At 41.3% G+C, this 16270-nt stretch overlaps 2 protein-coding genes across 2 annotated transcripts in view; both read right to left on the reverse strand.

Moving 5' to 3' along the window:
- Positions 1 to 8279: 8279 nt before the first annotated feature.
- The window catches only part of LOC130860677 (zinc finger protein 474), a 102709-nt gene continuing 94718 nt past the window's right edge, over positions 8280 to 16270 (reverse strand). Inside the window, exons 4-5 of the mRNA XM_057749215.1 lie at positions 13188 to 13368; positions 8280 to 8803 (exon numbers count right to left, since the gene is read on the reverse strand). Coding sequence (XP_057605198.1) covers positions 8652 to 8803; positions 13188 to 13368 — 333 coding nt within the window. The 3' untranslated portion in view covers positions 8280 to 8651. The remainder of the gene's footprint in view (positions 8804 to 13187; positions 13369 to 16270) is intronic.
- On the reverse strand, positions 11491 to 12870 carry LOC130860683 (heterogeneous nuclear ribonucleoprotein A3-like). The gene has a single exon (XM_057749227.1). It carries the CDS (start codon positions 12837 to 12839, stop codon positions 11751 to 11753), a length of 1089 nt encoding a protein of 362 aa, XP_057605210.1. The 5' UTR covers positions 12840 to 12870; the 3' UTR covers positions 11491 to 11750.

A 16270-nucleotide genomic window follows, 5' to 3' on the forward strand; every position in this document is an offset into this window, starting at 1 on the left:
GATAACCTCCACGCCCAGCAGGCCCGCTCTTGAGCCCCGCTCGAGCCTGCCCAGATATATGCGGGGTCTCCTTCTAACCCTCTGAGCTAATGCTTCACCACCTTCTGGATCTGGGTTCTTCATTTCTGGAAAATACCACATTGGTGACAGAAGTTGGGCAGAAAACATGTTAAAAAAGAGGAAGAGAAATAGCAGCTTTATCCAGAACAGGTAGCGCAACGGTGAACCTTGGAAACTTCTTTTAGGAATTGATCCCATGGTCTAAGGGCTCTTTACGTGTCTGTCCCATGCTCAGAGTCAACAAGGGTATGACAACATTGTGAATCAACTATACTCCAATAAAAAATAAAAATTAAATTAAAAAAAACACATAAAGGATATAGAGCTTCCCACCATGTTTCACTTGGAAAATGATAATACTGATATTATATAGTGTTCATCCCTGAGGCTGCTTACAGCTGGAGGTGCCTGTCACAAGCCCAGACAGACAGCCTGGAGGGCCAAAGGGACTCATGTGTTAACACATCAACAGGGGGCATCCTGGTTAGGAAGCTGTGTCTAGAAAATACAGCAGGTTAAGGCAAAGTAACATGCTTTATTAAGTTATCAGGCAATCCTATGGACACACCCCAGGCAGTAAGAAAGAAAACAAGCCAATTAGGGTAGAACAAAACATATCCAACTCTGCAAATTCTTGGAGTAGACGCAATCTGTGAGGGTCTTACCTGGGGTGTCCTTTAGTGCCCCTGCTGCCTCTATCTGTTCATCCTCTCAGGGCGGGCCAGCTCCAAACTCCCTCTACTGTGAGATCTTTACAGCATTGTCGTTCCTCCCTTTTGCTTTGGCTGCAGGAGTCAGAGCCTGTGCACCACCACTTGTCACAGTTATGTGCAGTCTTGTGTTGTTCACTGATGCTTTACTGAAGCATGTTTCATCATATTTCCCCTTCCTCTGGCCTTCCAGGGTTGCTTACCCCTTTGCTAGCCGAATAACCAGGATCTAAGTAGCTATGAGAGGATGTCAGGAAGCCCAGTCCTCTCCTCAGGTGATTCTGAGGATTCCTGGAGACTGCGCCCCTGCCTTGGCTGCTGCTTGCCATCTGCTGCTCCTGACTGCTGCCTGGGGGCTCCTTGCGGCTTCACGTGCTCCCTTGGTCTGGTTGTCCATGTGTAGACTTTGGCTCCCCTCTTATTTCACAACTCCACCCCACACCCCAGCACAGCTAACAATACGGCAAAGTGACGGCTTGAAGATAACATACAGGATTAAGATGCAGGAAAGGGACATTTAAAATTCGGTAGCAGTGATCACTGCTCCTAAATCCACCAGTCTTGTCCCAGCGTAGGGCGCCTCCTACCTGCTATCTTGCTGAGGCTTTGCTGTGGTTTCAGTCCCTTGTCACATAGGTGGGAGTTCCCCTAGATCTGGTTCTGAGCCCCAAACTCCCATTTCCTTTTTGTCAAGCTCTAACAAGAGGATGAAAAGCCAGTGTACTCAATAACACTTCCTCAGAGTTGGAGCTCTGTCCACTGTGAAGGTGGCCATTCACATTCGTTTAAATTTATTTATTTATTCGCTGCATTGGGTCTTCGTTGCTGCACACGGGCTCTCTCTAGTTGCGGTGAGTGGGGGCTACTCTTTGTTGCGGTACCTGAGCTCCTCATCACAGTGGCTTCTCTTGTTGTGGTGCACGGGCTCTAGGCACGTGGGCTTCGGTAGTTGCGGCACACAGGCTCAATAGTTTTGGCTCTCAGGCATAGGCTCAATAGTTGTGGCTCTGCAGCATGTGGGATCTTCCCTGACCAGGGATCGAACCCATGTCGCCTGCATTGGCAGGCAGATTCTTAACCACTGCGCCACCAGGGAAGTCCCCAATCGCATTCTTTTGCAAAAGAGTTCTTCTTTGCCTCAACTCCCCTTATGAGACTAAACTCAGGACTAAACTTTGCATATCAAAAATGCCTTTTAAAGTGTTTCCTCAAATAATAAAAAAAAAAGAATTATCTTTCCTTCAAATATTGAATGATGCTGCTATTTCTGGTATGTGAAAATGGCTATAATTTTTTCAAGTTTTATCTTTTTTTTTTTTGGCCTAATTTACCAACCTCGTCTACCTTGATGAAAAGAAAACTTTCTTGTCCTCTGAGATTTATGCCCAAATATTGTCTTTTTCCCACAAAAGGGAAAGCAGTCCCCTAACAAGAAGCCAGGAAGAGATTTAAGCTCATGCCAGAAACTCCTAATTATTCCCCCAAATCTCTGGTCACCTCTTCCTCCTGCTGTTGCAGTGAGAACACAATGTCCAGACCTCCTTGCCCTCAGGTACAGCCATGTGGCAGAGATTTAGCCCGTGAATGTGAGTGGAATGCTGAGCACTTCTTCTAGGCCAAGTGGGTAACTCCACGCTCTTTTCTCCTCGTGGCTGAGCTGAATGGAGAGGACCTCCAGGGCGACTTGTGTGTCACATGTTGAAAGTGCAGAGATTTCATCAGCCTGGGGCTCTGAATGATATCACAAAGGAGGGATGCCTTACTAAACTGCTCACTTGGACAGGGTTCTTTTTAAAGCAAGAAATAAAATTTTGTCTTATTCAAGTCCTTAGAATATTTTGGTCTATTTGTTACAGCACTTAGCCTACCTTAATACAAGCTGTCAGTGGCAGCCCTATCCGAGGTGTCTCTACTCAGGTGTGGAGTTAGCAGAAGTCTATGTGGTGTGATGAGGGTGACTAAAGGTCAAGGACAGGCTTGCTCCCTATGCCCTATTGGCTTCCATTCCAACATTTTGTCTAAAATTCCACCACATGGATTGCATTACTTTGGATAAAGACATCTTCTAAGAAACTTCTTTTAAAATAACCATACCATCTGAAAGAAACAGTACATTAAACCTTGAGCGTCCATGAAGCCCTTAGCTTTCTCAAATTTCTAATGAAATAGCTGGTGAAAAGTCAAGAAAGGGACACAGGAAGAGAAATGTGGAAGGAAAACTGGGAGAGATGGAAGGAAATCTGGAGAGTGGAGCACCTGAGTTTTTTCTCCAACAGAAGCAAAAGTCTGGGCAGTCGTGGGTAGAAGATGGGACAGCAGGATTCTGGAGATCCTTGATGGGGGTTGGGAGGAGAGTTCAGAAGGTTCAAAGATGGGAGATGAAGGCATTGAAGGCAAACTTCTTGCTTGATAATTCAGCTGAATGCCGGCTTTCAAATCAGGTGCTTTTCTACCCTTCCCCTACACTTTGAGCATGTTTCTTTGATGGTCCAGCCTACTTCTTAGATCTGCACATGCCCCTCAGAAAAGCCCTAGTAAAGATCACAAGAGAACAATAAGATTTGTTTAAGCCATATCTGCACTTTCAGTGTTTGAATATTTTGACTGTTTTTCAGTTAGTACCTTATTTAGAGATTTCCGTTAACAATAACCCTCTACCATTTCAGATTATGCAGTTATTTTCTTTCTGCAGCTTGTGGAAAGGACAGACAGGTGGGCAGGACAAGGTCATGGGGCCATTGGCATGAAAAGCCAGTTGCCAAATAATTCAACTGCATTTGTCCATTTATTATTTTTTAAACAAGTGTGTACATATGACAGAATCAGTTTTATGATTAGAAGTATTAACAGAACATTAAAAGTTTGCATCCATATTTTGTGCATATTGTAAAATAGCTGTGCATTTTAGGGGTAGCGAATCTTGGAGCCAGTCTTCATTGGGCCATCTGGCCCTGCTGAACTTGATTGTGGTGCCCTCTCACTAATGCAAGCAGTGGAGGTGGCCAGTGTCCCACGTGGAGTTCAGGACTCTACCTCTCTGATCAACAGGAAGTTTGGGGGTCCTACCCTGTGCCACATACATGTACACCTTGTTTTATTGTGCTTTGCTTTATTGTATCTTGCAGGTGCATTTTTGCTTTGTTTTGGCTGACAAATTAAAAGTTGGTGGCAACCCTGCATGAAGCAAGACTAACAGCACCATTTTCCCAACAGCATTTGCTTACTTCATGTCTCTGTGTCACATTTTGATAATTCTTATGATATTTCAAACTTTTTTATTATTATATTTGTTATAGTGACCTGCAATCAATGATCTTTGATGTTCTATTGTAATTGTTTTGGCATTTTTTTAGCAATAAAGCATTTTTGAAGTAAGGTGTGTACATTGCTTTTTTAGACATAAAGCTACTGTATACTTATAGGCTACAGTATAAACATAACTTTTCTATACATGAGGGAACCAAAAAATTCCTTTGATTTGCTTTATTGTGATATTCACTTCATTGAGGTGATTTAGAGCCAAACATAATATCTCTGAGGTCTGCCTGTAGATGCTTCTTCTATTAGTTGTCTGTCATTGCTGTAACAAGTTACTACAAACTTAATGGATTAAACAACACACATTAATTTTCTTACAGTTTCGTAGGTCAGAAGTTCAACCCTGGACTCACCAGATAAAAACAAGCTGTTGGTGGAGCTGTGTTCCTTTTGGAGGCTCCAGGGGAGAAACTACTTCTTTGCTCATTCAGGTTGTTGGCAGAATCCAGTTCCTGTGGTTATAGGACTGAAGTTCTAGTTTCTTTGCTGGCTGTCTGCTGGGGCTGCCCTTAACTCAGAGAGGTTTCTCTCTGGTCATTGCACATAGTTCCCTACATCTAAGCACAAGCAACAGGGTGTTGAATCCTTCTTATTCTACCATCTCTCTCACTCACCCTTTTTTCTTCTTATTCCACTATTAAGGACTCTTGATTATGCTGGGCCCACCCAGGTAATCCATGATACTCTCCCCATTACAAAGTCCATAACCTTAACCACATCTGCAAAGGTAACAACATGTAAGGTAACATATTTATAAGTTTGGAGGACTAGGGTATCCACATCTTTGGGGCCAATATTTTGCTGAACACACTCTCAATTAAGTGTTATCTGAAAAACATTGGTCTGTAGGTGATCAGTATGAATCAGTGGTGGGACCTAGCCCCACGATGCCTAGGCCAGGTTTCACTTTTTTACTTGCAGTTGGTTTATATCCATTCTGGCTTAATTTCATGTTTCCAGAAGTAGAAATAAAAGACATTATCAGAGACACTCTGGAATCCTGTGCTCCCAGCACCTCACCCCACCTCCTTCATCCTCTTATACCCAAAAGAACAGTAATTGAAACTTAGATCATTCAGATTCAACCTTAGTGGGGTTTCAACTAAATTTGTCTGGGTGTGGAGGGCATAAGACTTGATTACACTTTACCCTACAGCTGTTATCTTTTTAATAGTTTTATAACAAAAATTCAAAAGAACTAAGCATAAAAGTGTACCTTCCTATGCTAAATTAGCACTGTTTTTCCTGGTGTAATTCTCTCTATACCAGCCAATTTGGCCCCCGCTAGAAACTCAGCTGCTTCTCATGTGTGCTCTTTCTTTCAAGTGGAGGAAATCTCATTTCCATGTCTGGCTACAGTGCTCACAGAGAACGGGCAGGGCCAGCAGAAACAGGCATGGCCTTTCATGTGGGCCAGAGAGTCAGGAGGGAAGTAATAAATGATAAAGGAAGGTGGACCATCGCCAGAGCAGGAAAGGGCCGCTGCAGGGTTGGGGAAGGAAAGGGCTGGACTTCCTGTCCTGACCTGGTATGGGATTAAAGCCATACGAGTTGGTTTAGATGGGCGTGTAAAGAAGAAATGCTGCTAACGTCAGAGGTACAGAAAGCCCAAGGGCTGTTTTCAGGTTTTCAGGAGACAGAAGACTTTGGATAACTGCCCTCTTTCTCTTCCCTCCTCACAAATGGATCTGCTTTTTGGCAGCAGCTTCTTTTTCTGTGAAGAGGCTCAGGCCAACATTCCCCAGGCTGAAGCAGGGTCATCTGGGAGCCATCCTTGGAGATACTGGGACCCACCTGGAAATACTTCCAAGGCTGCTTGATGAGGAGGCCACCGGAGCAGCTCCAGCAATGGAGCTCTAACAGATCTCCATGCTTACTCACCCGAGGAGAGTCTCCCAGTCCATAGCACTCACTAGGACAGGCTTGCTCCGTCTCCAGTGATAGGACATGCCCCGCAACTTTGATGTGAATTCAATGTGCAAATGAGCATCAAGATATCCTGGAATTCTTCCCATAACCTCAACTAGAGGGGAATTCAATTAAAGATTGTGCAGCACCAGTTGCCAGAGCAGAAATGGGATTGTATTGTTACTGATGCCTGTAATAACATTAGGTCCCAGCCCGATAACTGCCTGAGCCAGTGTAAGAGCTCCAAGTACCTTCATCTAGTATCTGCTCTTTATCATCTATGGGATTATCTATGGGAACCACTTCAAGGTTCCAATTCACAGCTCACAGGTGTGCCAACCATTGTTAAATCATTTTCCTTTTTGGAATACAAATATCTGCATAGATGTGAACGAATTGAGGGGAGGGCAGTTGGCAGAGAGCAGGTGAGCTCTTTCGTATTAATGGTGAGACTTCAGTGACTTGCCTTGTTGAAAGGTGGGAACCCTTGGATTGATGTCGTTGAGACAGCTTGCTCCGGATTTGATTCCCTGAAATATTTGCAGGCCGGCTTAGGTGGAGCTGGAGGTGGACCCGTTAAGCGGAAGCCCCACGGTCAGCACTTAGATGTTCCTCAAGCTGTTCCCTGTGGAAGCACAGTTCCTACAAGGGCTCATCTTTTTCAACCACTTCAAGAACTCAGATTTAATAATTCCTACAGACAAAGTTTTTCTCATGCTCTGAAAGCAAAGAGCCCATGAATCTCTCTTTATGACCCCAAATGGCTACTCATTTCAAAGTTGAGCCCAGAACTCTTGCTTTATTGCCCCTGCTATCTGACTTCTGAACATCAGCAGAATGCAGATGTAGCTTCTGAAACACAATGCAGTTCAAGCTTTTGTTTTCACCTCAGTTTAAGATAAACCCACACCAGCAGCCGAACTGCAAACATGCTAAAATTTCCATGTGTTTAGTTACTAAACGTTGTATGAAATTGAGATTCGTCAGATCACTTGTGTCGGAGTCAATCTTACCAATGGTGGTACCTAGGACACAAATGGCAATGGATAAGATTACGGGTTTGGAAGTCTAAGAGTCCTGAGTTTGCTTGCTGACTCTGACCTTTAACTCAAGTCCAGTGTGACCTTGAATTAGCTATTTTAGTCTAGTATTAGTTTCCTCATATGTAAAATAAGGATAGTATCTACTTGCAGGGTTGATGTGAGATTTATATGTACTGATATACAGGAAGCACTAGGCACAGTGTCTGACCCACAGTACACTCACTACATATTGGATGTTGTCATTTTTGTTAACAAAATAAAAGAACAAACCATCAGGTATGAGTCATTAAAGACTAACTTTCACAAGAGGCTAATCTTATTTGGGGATATCTAAAAGACTTTTTAAAAAGTTCATCTCTTGCTTCCTTGGAACAGGCAGGAAAAACCGAATAATTAGCACAATTATCCTAACCTCACCTTTTATATTACACAGATGTATGGCCAAATTATTAGGTCAAATAAATTCGCTTGTATAATTTGGAGTTAACTGTGCTGTGTAAGGTCAAAAATGCAAGGTTTGCAGGAACCTGATGGATCTAGAACAGCCCTGAAAGTCAGCCATAAAATCAACAAAGATCTCAAGCAAAACTGCTTGGAGTCCAGGCAAAGCAGCGCTGCCCGGGGGAGCAGAATTTCCTGGGCAGAGCACCTCCCTGGCCCTGGCCTCCTCCCAGGAGAGTCCCGCCTCTCTGAATACACATTCAAGGACTCAAATCCAAAGCAGCTGCACACCCCACTTACTGTGCATGGCCCTTGGGTGGGGAGGCACAGAACTTCCTGGCAGGCTTTTAGACCTCCACAATGAAGCACCTATAAGCCCCTAGGAGGGCAGAGAGAACTCTCGCTGCGCTTCCTCTGTAGGAGGAGGGAACTAGTTTCCACCCATGGGATGAATCACATCACAGCAATCGCCCAACATGTGAGGCTGGCATTGATGCTGAATTTTCCTTGTAGCATTTCTTGCTATTAGTAAGGGAGTATGAGTTCTGTATGTATGGTTCTGGTACTTTAAGTCCTTAGCTCTTTTTTTGTATGTCTCTCCTGTTGAACAATTTTATAGAGAAAAGAGGATTCCCGGTCACTAACTCAATTAAAAACATTCCCTGGATCAGAAAAAGCAGGGAGTGGCACGTTATTTCAGAAAACACAGGGATGGGAGGGAATCCAGTTTTTCTCAGGAACTAAAGAGTTGCCTGAAGTCACCACCCAAAGCCTCTGTTCACTGAATAATTGTCCTAAGTGTGAAGTTCAGAATCTTGTTTGGGAAAACAGACCAGAAGAAAAACGGCAACCATTGGCTCTGAAATTTCCTGGAGATAAAAATGCCAGCTCTGATGAGGCATGGCCACGTGTAATTCTGCCCAACAACCTTGTGACATGTGAGGCCCCAGGCGTGTCTAGGCACACGCACACAGCCGCTTGCTAAAAGCAGTGACACAGTGGTCACGCCGGGCCACCAGAGCACTGAGCTGGGCGTCCCATGCTCGATGGCCTTCGGTCAGTTTCAGTTTTCCTTGTTTCCTCTCCACTCCCCCTTTTCCTCCCCCCCACCACATCCCAGCTCTTTCCAAAGGATTTAATTTCTGTAACTCTTTCGTAGGGAGAAAGGGCTTTACTTGGCGACTTTTGGTTTACAGGATCGTTGGTGAACAATCAGTCTGTCTGGCAGGAAGGTACGCCCACAAATATTACAGGGAACCAACTGGCTCTGGGCACTTGTCCAAGCAGCTTCATTTAAGGCATCGAGATCATAGAAACCCTTGGCTGAAAAGTTAAAGAAAAACAGAGGGGAAAAAAAAAAAGAACAAAAAAGAAAGAAAAGAAAACGAAAACGAGAAAATGGATCAGTTTTCATTCTGGAGAACCATACTCTACTTTTTATGGAAAGTATTTTCAGGAAATACCTGTTGACTGAGGCTTTTAAACAAATCATATTACTTTTGCCAAAAAAAAAAAAAAAAAAGTGCTGCTCAGTCTTTTAAGGGTTGAGAACCGTTAGCTCTGAACTAGAGGTTTTCAATCCTCAGATTTTAAAAAGGGGAAGACATTGTTTTATGTGTTGTGATACGCATTCTTCACTAATTATTAACTGCTTTGCTTACACATTATTATCTTGCAAATATAACTCTTGGCTTTCTTTTCGTTGACTCTAAATATAAGCTTATAGAAGGAAAAGAACATGTATTTGCATTTTCCTCTTCTGTAATCCTTCAGTGGAATGTTTTTAGAGACCACAACTGTTGGTTGAGAGTAAATTTAAGATGAATTATATCCTAAAAATGTATCATCTCTTTATGGTCATAAACTTAGAGATTCTTCAAGTAATTAAAGTAAAGAATGCAAACAGAATAGTTAATCTAAAGAAAAGAAGTGTCCTTAAGAAAACAACAAAGACAGCTGAGAGATGTATAATCTCCATTGGCAGAGCACAGGAAAAAAAGGCATATGGGTTTATTTTAGAGAAACAGTGTGGGATTTAACTTTAATAAACCTTATTTAAATAGAATGGCTTTAGTACGTTAAATTGATTATGTCTTAGAATTGCCCAGAAAAGGCCCTCCAAAATGTACCCAGGCACTCGGAAATATACCACATAGTTTTTAAAAAATTATTTTCACAGGATATATTTCTTCATTAAAGCCCAGGCAATTCTCATATGCCTTCTATCTAGTGGTTCACACAAACAGAGCAAACCTTATATTCTTTAACAAGCCTACTAATGTTCTTTTTCTTGTCTTTTTTTTTTCTCTGTGGGAAATTAAACTCCAGAACAGCAGAACAACTTAGTATTTCTCCCTTGGATAAAGGAAATGTCACTTTCTATGCAGGATATGAATGTGTGTTTTGACTACTTTAAAAACAGTTAAAAGAAGAATGGCACTGACTTTCTCCTTGCTCGTATGAGTTTTAACATGGACTCAAAAATTCCACAGTATCCACTGACTCTCAGCTGAAGATGATTCATCACATTTCTAAAAGTTTTCGGGCTATTCCTTTGGATCTGGAGGAAGGGTCTTTTGAACTCTATGACTGCAGTAAGTCCATGGGATGGAAATGGTGATGGGGATTCTCTTTGCCTAGTGAGGAAGGGCACCTTCGGAAATAACAACAGCATGGAGCCAAGAGGAAAACTGCAGAAAGTGTTATCACTATAAGGCCTGCCTTTTCCATCTCTAGCCAGTTACAGGATGGTGACCCCTCCAGGGCTTTCAAAGCAGTCATTTCTCTCACCTCTTCCAGAATTGTGATAACTCTGCTCAAGCAGAGAAAATGACAAAGATCAGAAGCGCAGGTAGCAGACTTTTGACACCAAATGAGAAATGATGGGAAGAGAGTTTCAAAGAGGTAAACAACCTCTTTGTGAGCAAATGCTCTAATTTCAGCAGATGGATGTTTTCATCTTGAGCTCTTTTCCCACCTGCATGCGGAGTCCTCCTTTCAGCAAGGACTGTGTTGGTTGGGTTCTGGCAGCCTCTAGAACTTTAGCATGACAGATTCCACCCTGTGGGTTGTTAAAAAGCTCTCTTTGGGTCACATCTCTAACAAGAGTGCTTTGGGCTAACTGACACTAAATGACCTCCAAGGTACCTTCTGGGTATGTAAATTCTATGGTTCATAAAGAGAATCAATTAATTGAATGATACCTCTTGTAAAACCAAGAATGGTTTTCCTTCGGGGGGGGAATCAGGAGGTCAACTGAGAAAATGACAATGGTAGATGATGAGCAAGTCTCAGCTTGCATGGCAGACACGGTCTCTGAACTATTTCATTCTCACCCTAAATGAGTAAGCATAAGGCTCTGAAATGAGGCCACACATGGCAGTTTATGAAGTTCCAGTGTTATATGGCCTCTGCAGTGCTTTACAAAGTATTCACTGTAAAATTTTAAAAATCTGGATATTTCACACAGAAGTCTACATTTCCAGTTTCTTTTGTATTATTGCAAGATACGTCACAGTAAATTTAAGGCTAAATTTCTTAAGCATAACACCAGCTGGAACTGGGTAGCATCTGTCTCCTTCAGAGAGAGGCAGCACTCTTCAGCTCCTCATAGCTCCCAGCTTCCCTTTTTCCACACGTGGACAAATTTATTCAATTGTGTAACCTGACTAGTGGACCCAATAAGCATGTCACTTTGTTTTTGTGTGTGTGTGTGTGTTTTATTTTTTATTTATTATTTCTTTAAGTACTTTTATTGAGATACAGGTAGCATTTCACTTTGGTACCCCTACTCTTTGAACACTAAGACACATTCGTATTTGAAAACATGATTACAGATGTCCCCAAAGGTTTTTTAAGCTTCATAGTTTTTTTTTTTTTTTTTTGAAAAGTTAAAAATTCCTTAATTTTTTATTCCTGGTACCACTACCACAATTTACAGGGCAACATACCTGATGTAATGAAAAGAAAACGAAAAAGACAAAGCTACAACAGATGAAAGACCTCAGGAATGTACATCTAATTGACACTACTTTGCATTAATCAATAGCTGCACTTTTTGCAAACTGTGGCTATGACAGTCCTGAACAAGAAGGGTTTCCTGTTTAAGCTGCAGTAACTTTTCTGACTATGGATCATCATTCCTCCTGTGGCAGATTTTTACAGTTCCTCTAATGCATTTGGGACGACTGTCTCAAAGTAACCTTCAGCTTTCCTGACAACTCCTCGCTCTCTCTCCTGCTAAGAACTATAGCCCTTTTCTTCTGAGTTTTTAGAACCTTCTGCTACCATATCCACCACTTCCACCACCAGATCCATAACCACCACCATAGGGACTGCTCGAGCTTCTTCCACCAAAACTGCCCCCCTTCATGGGTCCATAATTTGATTGCTGTTGCCCACTATAATTTCCAAAATCATTATAGTTCCCACCACCACCATAGCTACCTCCAAAATTTCCTCCTTCATTGTAACCATCATATCCTCCACCAACACCACCATATCCACCACCACCACCATATCCACCACCTTGGTTTCCATATCCTGGTCCACCACCACCATAGCCTCCTCTACTACTATAACCAGGTCCACAGCCATAGTTGCCACCATCACCTCCAAATCCATTATATCCACCATCACCTCCTCCATAACTACCTTGACTGCCACCACCTCCACCACCATAGCCTCCTCTCCCACCAAAGTTTCCACCACGGCCAAAGTTACCTCTTCCACCTCCAAAGTTTCCTCCACGACCCATAAAGTTGCCAGATCCACCTCCACGACCTCTTTGTGATCCAGCAGATTGCATTTCTTGTTTAGAAAGGGCCTTTTTCACTTCACAATTATGCCCATTAATAGTGTGGTATTTCTGAACAACCATTTTATCAACTGTATTATGATCATCAAAAGTTACAAAAGCAAATCCTCTCTTTTTTCCACTCTGCCTGTCTTCCATAACTTCTATGGTTTCAATCTTGCCATACTTTTCAAAGTAGTCTCTCAAATTATATTCTTCTGTGTCTTCTTTAATACCACCAACAAAAATTTTCTTCACTGTTAGATGGGCACCAGGCTTTACAAAATCCTCTCTAGAAACAGCTCTCTTTGGTTCCACTACATGCCCATCAACCTCGTGTGGTCGAGCACACATTGTTGCATCCACCTCTTCAACACAAGAGTAAGTCACAAAACCAAAGCCCCTGGAATGTTTTGTTTGGGGGTCTCTCATCACCACACAATCTGTAAGTGTGCCCCATTTCTCAAAATGTTCTCTTAAGTTATCATCTGTAGTTTCAAAGCTCAGACCACCAATAAACAGTTTTCTCAACTGTTCTGGTTCCTTTGGATCATGGCCCTCCATTTTGAGACCGGACTCGCCTCTTCCAACTCGAGTTCAAATCTAAGCTTCATAGTTTTTAAAGTATTGTGTTTGATAATATATGAAAATAATTTTGGGGAAATACAGCAAATTCCAGTGAGTCCCTCTCCTTGCACAGTTTGCCAGGATATAGTATCTTTACGTCTCAGCATCTGAAGACAACACTTTGGCCAGGCATTCCAGAACTGTTTTTTCTATTTGGCTGTAGCCAAGACAGTAATGTTGCTGATTTCAGTTACTTGAACAAGTAATAAAATACCTCTACTCTTTTAAGTTTAGAGAGAAAAGTCTTCCCTTATAAACTCAAGTTTTTTTTTTCCAAAAACTTACCAGTAATGGTCCTGACTTCTGGCTTTTTTGGCTCTGGTCTCCTTAGCTCTTTAGGCAACAAGTTGTTTTCATTATGCCATTTTTTCAGACATTGTGGCTCATGGATGGCAATTGATTTTGTTCCATATTCACGACCACAAATGTAGCAAACAACTGTTGGTGGATGCCTTATCATTGTCGGCTGCAAGTAATACAAAATATCTGTTAGATAAAGTTCAGGTTTGGAAATTATACTTTAAAATTATAATACATTTAAATTAGCTAGAAAAATCAATACATTTAAAAAAAAAGTCTAACCCTTCTGGTGAGTTTAACCTTTTGGCAATTAAGAGAATAAACGATATTATCTGAGTGATTGAGGTGGGGGTGAGGATGTTGGTTTGGGAGCAGGATAGGAAATGAAGTGCTAACCAGAATTTTACATATTGGTACTTTATAAAATGCACTGTCTTATTTAATAAATATTGGTTGTCTTCTGACTATTCTCCATGCTTGGAGAATACAAAGATAAATCAGGTATGAATCATCCTCTCCGTACATCAGTATGCCTGAGAAATAAAGTAATAAATGTCCTGACAGGCACAAAAAGACACTGCTGTGCCCTCTCTCATTCCTTCATGAAAAAAATTTCTGCTGCACCTGTGATTCTCTGTGTTTTTTGATCTGGCATAGACTCCATCCATAGGCAGGACAGCTAATCAATTACGGATGAGAGTTGGTGGATAAAGACACAGCTTGCTCACTTAGGCTGTTTTCGTACAGTCCTCCAGAAGTCCCTAGTGGAATTGTACCACAGTTATTCATTAACACATTATGTAGACCTCCTTCTCTTCCCTGTCTCTCCTCCCTCTACTTTACTGGGGTTTCTGGGATTACCTCCCCACAGACTATTTGAATTCAAATCCTTAACCTTTGTTTCTGGTAGAACCAAATCTAAGGAAGAGTTAAGGATACAACCCAACAGGGAGTTTCTGCTTCTGTCTGGGATATAGAACCTTACAAGAAACACTTCTCCCACCTAACAATGAGAACAAATCAGATAGCCTACAGAAACAATTTTTGAGCCCATTGGATATTCAATGTTACAAGGTAAACTAATGAACTGAAATGACTGCCTCAGTTTGTGGATAGATCAGCAGAAACAAGAGAAAGCCTCCCATATGCCAACTTTACATGAATTAGAAACAACAATAAATAAGGGCAGGACAGCTGAGAGTGAACCCTTCTGAGATGCAGCATGCAGATACTATCTATAGAAACTTTCCCACTGGTCTTACATGTATTAACAGGGGGTGACATTCCAACATTGAAGAGAGGCAGGAGCATTGAGAGAAACCCTCACCAATTCAGGAACATAGGGCGTGCCTAAATGTGACAGTAAAGCTGGAGAATTAGGCCCTGTGCTAGTCCAATATAAGAGCAGTATACTGCTGTGAAGGTGTGGGAGTACTAAGAGGGACCCCCTTTCTGTTGCAGGCATGTAGGGCCCACAGGAGTCTAAAAGTGCAGTAGAAGAACTGGGAGGAGCCCTTTGCCTCCAGGCCTCACACTGAGCACAAGGCAGGGACAGTTAAGCCTATAATGCATTGACCATAACTAAAAATGATATATCTGAGAAGCTCAGAGAAATCTGAGCAAGATATAGTAAAAACAAACAAACAGACAAAAAAACAGAACTAGACATATACTAGTAGAACTGCTAAAAACCAAAGATAAGCTTGAAAGCAGTCAGAGTAAACACAAACAATACATACAAGGGAATAAGGAAACAATTATAAGAATTTCAGGTGACTTCTCATCAGAAAAAAAAATTGAAGGACAAGAAACACGGGAATGACATTTTAAAAATGCTTAAAGGAAAAAAATTATCAAGTCATTTCAAAATTCCATATTCAGTAAGAATATCTTTCAAAAATGAAGGTGAAATAAAGACTTTTTTTTTTTGGCCTCACCATGCAGCATGCAGAAATTCCCTGACCAGGGATCAAACCCATGCCCCCTGCATGGAGTCTTAATCACTGGACCACCAGGGAAGTCCTAAAGATGTCTTTACCTAGACAAAAGGTGAAAGAATTTTTCTTCAGCAGAGTTGCTTTACAAGAAGTGCTAAATTATAGATGCTGAAGGAAAATATCAGCTAGAAATCTGGTTCTATAAGGAGGGATGGAAACACTATAAAATGCAAATAGGTCAATAAATTAAAACACTCTTTTAAAAAATGTTCCTAATTTTTGTACATGTATATGACAAAATTTCTTTAGACCATGGGCTCTTTAAAGAAAAATAACAAAAGGATATGGAGTTTATATTCTCTAATGTGTAAAGTTATAGTAAATGAGCACAGATTGTAGGGACTAAAACTAGAAATAGATTGTCAATAATTCTTAGATTTTTCTTGAAGTAATTTTTTAAACATAGAATGTGATGTGCTAAAGATGTACGTTTTAGCCTCTATAATAACCACAAAAGTACAAAGTCATGCCAAGAGGCATAACAAAAAAAATCAATGAGGAGAGAGAACACTTTTTAGAAGATTGATGAGTTAACCATCCTCCAAAGAAAGATAGGAAAAGAGGAACAGAGAATTAAAAAAAAAAAAAAGGTAGGAGAAACAAGTAGATTAAAACACCAAGGTGGCAGACTTTGTATATATCTATAATTGCAGTAAATGTAAATGGACCAAAGAACACAATTAAAAGGCATGGGTTGACAGACTAGATAAAAAAAAAAATCAAGACCCAATTTACATTGTTTATAAGAAACACATTTTATGAACATAGAGACACAAATAGATTACAGGTAAAAGGAAGGGAAAGAATTTCATATAAACACTAAGCCAAAGAAAATAGTATGGCTATATTATTAAAATGTAATTAAATTCAGAGGTTGGAAATGTTTCTTCCATTTGTGAAGATCAGGGCAAGCTTTAAGGAGGTAGCATTTGAAGAATGGGTAAAATTTAGACCACAAGGAGTGGAAAGGATGGAGAAAGATTTTGGAGGCTGAGCAAAGACAGCATGAGCAAAGCCCCATGGACAGGAATCTGAAGGTGAGTACAGAAAACAGCAAATAATTCAGCTTGC

This window comes from Hippopotamus amphibius, chromosome 1, assembly GCF_030028045.1.
Source record: "Hippopotamus amphibius kiboko isolate mHipAmp2 chromosome 1, mHipAmp2.hap2, whole genome shotgun sequence".
Taxonomy (NCBI): Eukaryota; Metazoa; Chordata; class Mammalia; order Artiodactyla; family Hippopotamidae; genus Hippopotamus; species Hippopotamus amphibius.